Source organism: Rhinopithecus bieti, unplaced genomic scaffold (genome assembly GCF_001698545.2).
Source record: "Rhinopithecus bieti isolate Rb0 unplaced genomic scaffold, ASM169854v2 scaffold_38981, whole genome shotgun sequence".
In the NCBI taxonomy this organism is placed as follows: Eukaryota; Metazoa; Chordata; class Mammalia; order Primates; family Cercopithecidae; genus Rhinopithecus; species Rhinopithecus bieti.
In genome coordinates this window covers 2,015,354-2,022,402 of record NW_016819573.1, presented here as the reverse complement: position 1 = coordinate 2,022,402, position 7,049 = coordinate 2,015,354, and the positions used below count along the sequence as shown (strand labels likewise).

General features: G+C 46.3%; 1 protein-coding gene across 1 annotated transcript in view; it reads right to left on the bottom strand.

Annotated features, from left to right (window-relative positions):
- The window catches only part of ARHGAP40 (Rho GTPase activating protein 40), a 53,563-nt gene that overhangs the window by 15,847 nt on the left and 30,667 nt on the right, over window positions 1–7,049 (bottom strand). Inside the window, exon 6 of the mRNA XM_017859142.1 lies at window positions 2,386–2,551. Within this exon, the coding sequence (XP_017714631.1) occupies window positions 2,386–2,551 (166 nt within the window). The remainder of the gene's footprint in view (window positions 1–2,385; window positions 2,552–7,049) is intronic.

Below are 7,049 nucleotides of genomic sequence, written 5' to 3'. Positions count from 1 at the left end.
AAAAGTGTTGAAAGGGAAGTACGCTGCTGCTTCAGGGGGCACCAGGCATAAAAATGTAACAGCAGTCCTAGGTGGAGCTCTGGCTCTGCAGGATGGGCCAGGTTCTAGAGAATGTATTCCCCAGGTCCATCTTAACCACCCTGGCTTTAAGTCTTCTCAGGCAAACTCCTCCTTCCACATTTTCTCCACACCTTCCTTCTTTCTCCCTTCTCTGGCCTACCCCACCTCTGCTAGATTCCTCCCCCTGGTCTTTTTTATTCACCATCCTCTTGTCTTTAAAGAAACAAACCAAAAAACCAAACCAAAACAAATAAAAAAATCACAATGCATAATGCTGACAACGACACAGCCAGATGAATACTTTTGCACACTGCTGAAGGACAATATTATCTCAAGAACTTAACCCATAAATGTAATCTAAAGTAATCTAAGATGCAGTCAAAAGCATATATCCAGCAGTAGTGATTGTGTCTTATAGTAGGAAAGATACAGGCATCAAAAATGTCCACTAATAGCGAAATGGTTAAATATATTAGAATACATCCACAAGGAGGAAAATAGTGCAGTGATTAAAAATCGTGTTTTCACTGAGGCAAGGTGGCTCATGCCTGTAACCCCAGCACTTTGGGAGGCTAAGGTGGGAAGGTCGTTTGAGCCCAGGAGTTCGAGCCAGGCCTGGGCAACATGGAAATACTGCCTCTCTACAAAAAAAATACAAAAATTAATTAGCAGGGTGTGGTGGCACACACCTGCAGTGCCAGCTACTCAGGAGCCTGAAGTGGGAGGGTCACCTGAGCCTGGGGAGTTTGAGGCTGCAGTGAGCTGTGATCATGCCACTGCACTCCAGCCTGGGCAAGAGAGAGAGACTCTGTCTCAAAAATAAATAAATAAATAAATAAATAAATAAAAATCATGTTTTCAAGGAATATTTAATAGTTGTGGTAGATGCCACTATTGTTCTAAATTCATTACCCCTCTTTGTATCCACACCCTCTGCCATGTGAACTTGCAAATCTTCCCATTAGGGAAGCACAGCGTACCTCCTCACCCGTTGCTAGGCCATGTGACTAGTTTGGACCAATGGCATGGGAACCTACATGACGCAAGCAGAGGCTTAAAATGTGGTAGAGTTTGCCCTCTGAGCTTCTGCTGTCACCATGAAAACGTCCTCCAGACGGCCAGCTGGTCCCAGGAGGACGAAAGACCTGAGAGCAGACCTACACTCAGCCAACAACTTGGAGCCAAGCCCAGCCTGGATCAGCCAAGCTACGCCCAGTTTACCCACAAGCACGTGAGCAAGAGTAAAGAGTTCTTAAGTCATGAGTTTGGGGTTGTTTGTTATGTAGCATTATCATGACAACCACTAAATGATACAATAACTGGAAAATGTCCATAATTCTATATATATAATATTCTATAATATAGATCGATAACTATAATATGTTCTATTATATATAATGTAATTATGAAACAGGGTCTCAGAGTTCTATATATATATAGAATTGAGACAGAGACTCTCTCTGTCACCAAGGCTGGAGTATAGTGGCATGATCAAGGCTCACTGCAGCCTTCACTTCCCAGGCTCAAGTGATCCTCCCACCTCAGCCTCCCAGGTAGCTGGGACTACAGGAGTGTACCACCACGCCTGGCTACTTTTTTGTTTTTTGTAGAGACAGCGTCTCACTATGTCACCCATTCTGGTCTCAAACTCCTGGGCTCAAGTGACCCTGCCACCTCGGCCTCCCAAAGTGTTGGCATTACAGGAGTGAGCCACTGCTCCCAGACCATAATTATATAATATGAGGTGAAAAAAGGATACACACATACACACAAAGGAAGATAATGCACGAAAAGTGCTTTTCTGAATTATACTTTTTCCTTTTTGTATTTTACTCTATTTCACAAATTTCCCACAATGAGCAGGAATTGTTTTCATATGCAGAAAAAAATGTAAACAGAAGGAATATAGAAGCTGAGCATATTGGCCGGGCGCAGTGGCTCACACCTGTAATCCCAGCACTTTGGGAGGCTGAGGCAGGCAGATCACGAGGTCAAGAGATCAAGACTATCCTGGCCAACATGGTGAAACCCCATCTCTACTAAAAATACAAAAATTAGCTGGGCATGGTAGTGCACACCTGTAGTCTCAGCTACTCGGGTGGCTGAGGCAGGAGAATCGCTTGAACCCGGGAAGCGGTGGTTGCAGTGAGCCGAGATCGCACCACTGCACTCCAGCCTGGTGACAGAGCGAGACTCCGTCTCAAAAAAAAAAAAAAAAAAAAAAAAGCTGAGCATCTCTCTCTTGGTGGGAGAGTTCGTGTACAGCTCCCTGTGAGAAAGCCAGGACTGTGGCCACAGGGCTTTCCCTGGGCCAGGGCTGCTCACCTGCCGCTTTCCACTTCCCCGCTTTGCTCCTCTTCAGGTCCAAGCCAAGGACATCACAGAGCGCGGTCAGCTCTATGAGGGCCAGAGAAGGTACCTTCCTCATGTCCTGCAGGGACAAGTCTCCTATCCTCGTCACGCCAAGTCTGCCTTTGGGGATGGTAAACTTCTATTAATAGAGAGGGAAGTAAAGACAATTTGTCAGGCTATGTGTCTGATGGGTATTTGGGGGTTCCCCCTTCTCCCCTGGGCATTTAGGCGGAAGGAAGAGCAGCGTGGATAAGAGCTGGTGCTCAGGAGTCCATCCTCAAGTCAAGTCCAAGCTCCACCTCTTGCAAACGGAGTGACATTCTGAGCCTCTGATTCCCCATCCATAATCATAAAATAGAGCCTCCCTCAGAAGGTTTTTGCATGTTTGTTTGTGTTTTTCTTTGGAGACACTGTCTTGCTCTGTTGCCCAAGCTGGCGTACAGTGGCATGAACATTGCTCACTGCAGCCCCGACCTCCTGGGCTCAATTGATCCTCCTGCCTCAGCCTCCTGAGTAGTTAGGACTACAGGTATGCACCCCGACACCTGGCTAATCTTTGTATTTTTTGTAGAGACAGAGTTTCTCTGTGTTGCCCGGGCTGGTCTCAAACACCTGGGCTCGAGCGATTCTCCCACCTCAGCCTCCCAAAGTGCTGGAACTACAAGCATGAGCCACCGCAACGGCCTCATAAAATTTTAGTGGGAGCAAATGACCTAATGGATATAAAGTGCTTGGCACTGTCCCAAGCACATAGCGAAGCCTCAAGAAACGGAAACTGTTTTCACTGTCTGCCCTCCCACAAGAGGACCTGGAGAGGAGGGATCGCCCCATGGGCTTCTTATTCTTGCTTCTACTCTTGTCCTTTGTTCCTCTCCCTCACCGGGTCTGTCCCCAGCCTTGGCCATGCCACCCGCAGAAATAAAGAGTGCTCAACCCTGCCATCTAGAGGCCACATTGGGAATCTGCAGGCAGCTCCAGGCTTTCCTGCCGCCCAAGGTCAGAGAAGGCAAGCAGGAGGGCCAGGCTTGTTCAGCACTACCTAGAGGGCTTGGCCAGACCACTTCCCAGTGCCCCTTTCGAGTGAGTGCTCAAAGGGAAAGAAATGGTAATTGATGCTTATAATACAGCCTAGTGCTTGAGGCATGAGCTATGGAGTCACACCCCTGGGGTTCAAATCCTTACTTTACCTGTGAGTGCAAGCAAATAATTTTACCTGTGTGTTCATCTGCAAAATGGAAGTGATAACAGTATCTACTTCACAAGACTGTTGGTAAGATTAAATTCAATAAAGTGTATGAAACATGGTGCCTGACACATAGTGAGTACTCAGTACTTATTACTACTTTTTAGTTTATTAACACAATTATCACCAGCTTAATAGAATGAAATTAAATCAAATATGTGAAGTACTTGGCATAATGCTTAGTGTGTGGTAAAAGATCAATATGTGATGCCTTTAGCATTATTATTATTATTCACAGGAGAGTCTGCTCTGTCGCCCAGGCCGCAGTGCAGGAATGCAATCACAGCTCACTATAACCTTGAACTGCTTGGCTCAAGTGATCCTCCTGCCCTAGTCTCCTGAGTAGCTAAGATTACAGGCACACACCACCACACTCAACTATTTTTATTTTTTTTTTTTTGAGACGGAGTCTCAATCTGCCACACAGGCTGGAGTGCAGTGGCATGATCTCTGTTCACTACAATCTCTGTCTCCCAGGTTCAAGCAATTCTCCTGCCTCAGCCTCCCAAGTAGCTGGAATTATAGTTGTGCACCCCCATACCCAGCTAACTTTTGTATTTTTAGTAGGTATGGGGTTTCACCATGTTGACCCAGCTGGTCTCAAACTCCTGACCTCAAGTGATCCGCCTGCCTCGGCCTCCCAAAGTGCTGGGATTACAGGCATGAGCCACCATGCCTGGCCCACACCCAATTATTTTAAAAAATTTTTTGTAGAGATGGGGTCTTGCTATGTTGCTCAGGCTGGTCTCGAATTTCTGGCCTCAAGTGATCCTCCGACCTCGGCCTTCCAAAGTGCTGGCATTACAGGTGTGTGCCACCATACCTGGCCCTTTAGCATGATTAATTATTATCATCATTCATAATTTAATGGAGAAACACTGTCAAAGAAAAAGACAAGATAATGTTGAATATTAACTATCTCTGATGTTTTAGAAATAGAAACTCATTATTAAAAAATTTTAGGCCAGGCATAGTGGCTCACGCCTGTAATCCCAGCACTTTGGGAGGGTGAGGTGGGTGGATCACAAGGTCGGGAGATCAGGACCATCCTGGCTAACATGGTGAAACCCCGTCTCTACTAAATATACAAAAAATTAGCCAGGCATGGTGGTGGGTGCCTGTAGTCCCAGCTACTTGGGGGCTGAGGCAGGAGAATGGCATGAACCCAGGAGGCAGAGCTTGCAGTGAGCCGAGATTGTGCCACTGCACTCCAGCCTGGGAAATAGAGCAAGACTCTGTCTCAAAAAAAAAAAAAAAAAATTAGGCCGGGTGCAGTGGCTCACGCCTGTAATCCTAACACTTTGGGAGGCTGAGGCAGGCAGATCACCTGAGGTCAGGAGTTTGAGACGAGCCTGGCCAACATGGTGAAACCCTGTCTCTACTAAAACTACAAACATTAGCCGGATGTGGTAGCACATGCCTGTAGTCGCAGCTACTCGAGAGGCAGAGGCATGAGAATTACTTGAACGTCAAGGGTAGAGGTTGTAGTGAGCTGAGGTTTCGCCACTGCACTCCAGCCTGGGCAACAGAGTGAGACTCTATTTCAAAAAAAATAAAATTAAAATAAATAAATAAATATAAATGTTATTTGATGTACTATCATTAATGGAAAATATTATTAGTAAGAGAAACTAGGTGTAGAGTACGTGGGAGTTCTGGTTTTGCAACTTGCTGCAGGCCTAAGAAAATTCCATCTGAACGAGTGAAAGTACTCTCACAGTGGAACAGAGGCTACTGCGGGGTGGGGCTGGTGTCCTAAGCAGTAGAGAGTGGTGGTCAGCTGGGAAGGCTCCAGGTTCAAGCTGCCAGGTGTTCCTGTCCTGGCCTTTGTGGGAGCCAATTCTGTCACTTCTCCTCTCTGAGCACCATGATATGGTCTGGCTATGTCCCCCACCAAATCTCATCTTGAATTCCCATGTGTTGTGGGAGGGGCCCTGTGGGAGGTAACTGAATCACGGGGGCAGCTCTTTTCCGGGCTGTTCTCGTGATAGTGAATAAGTCTCACGAGATCTGATGGTTTTAAAAAGGGGAGATTCCCTGCACAAGCTCTCTTCTCTTGTCTGCCACCATGTGAGACATGCCTTTCACCTTCCACCATGATTGTGAGGCCTCCGCAGCCATGTGGAACTGTAAGTCCATTAAACCTCTTTCATGCCTTTATCAGCAGTGTGAAAACAGAGTAACACATGCCCCTTCTTTTTTTTTTTTTTTTTTTTTTTTTTTTTTTGAGACAGGATCTTACTCTGGCCCAGGCTGGAGAGCAGTGGTACAGTCATAGCTCACTGCAGCTTCAACCTCCAGGTGCAAGTGATCCTCCTGCCTCAGCCTCCCAAGTGGCTAAGACTACAGGCCTGCACCATCATGCCTGGCTATTTCAAAAATTTTTTGTAGAGAGGCGGTATTGTCATGTTGGCCAGGCTGGTGTCAACCTCCTAGACTCAAGCAATCCTCTCGCCTTGGCCTCCCAAATTGCTGGGATTATAGGTGTGAGCCACTGTGCCCGACCCTATTTCTCTTTTTTTCTATCATACAGTCAGGGAGCAATGAGGGCACTGGAAGCCTTGGGAACAATGTCCTGGGCCAGGGTAGCCCTCAGGAAAATGTTACCTAAGATGGCATCACCTGCATCATCACGTGGTCAAAGAAGAAATACTTCCTTTAGTAATAGAGGGACTGTGAAAGACTATATTTACTCCATGAGAGAAGTCAGAATAGTGGTTATTCTGCAGAGAAAGGAATTACCTGGGAAGGACATGGGGGAGCTCAGGTGGCGTAGGAAGTTTCTTTCTTTTTTTTCTTTTTTTTTCCCCCTGTATTACAAGTCATCAAGCAAGGGAGGAAGCTTCTGTACTGATTTGGTAGTATTTACACAGGCATACACACCAAGCTGTACATGCTAAATATCTGTGCACTTTACAGCGAGTCACAGTTCAATCTTTAAAAACATAGCTATCAATGATTACATCCTATTTGGAAGGAACTATGCTGGGATAACTGACTATTTTGGGAAAAAAGAACAGCCAGGTGCAGTGGCTCACACCTGTAATCCCAGCACTTTGGGAGGCTAAGGCTGGAGGATTGCTTGAGCCCAGGAGTTTGAGACCAGCCTGGGCAATGTATAAAGAACCTAACTCTAAAAAATTTTTAAAACTTAGCTGGGCATGGTGGCATGCAACTGTAGTCCTAGCTACCTGAGAGGCTGAGGTGTAAGGATAGCTTGAGCCTGAGAGGTTGAGGCTGCAGTGAGCTGAGATGGCACCACTGCACTCCCGGCTGGGTGACAGAGTGAGACCTTGTCTCAAAGAAAAAAAAAGAAGGAAAGAAAGGAAGAAGAAAAGGAAGGAGGGAAGGAAGGAAGGAAAGAAGGAAGGAAGGAAGGAAGGGAGGGAGGGAG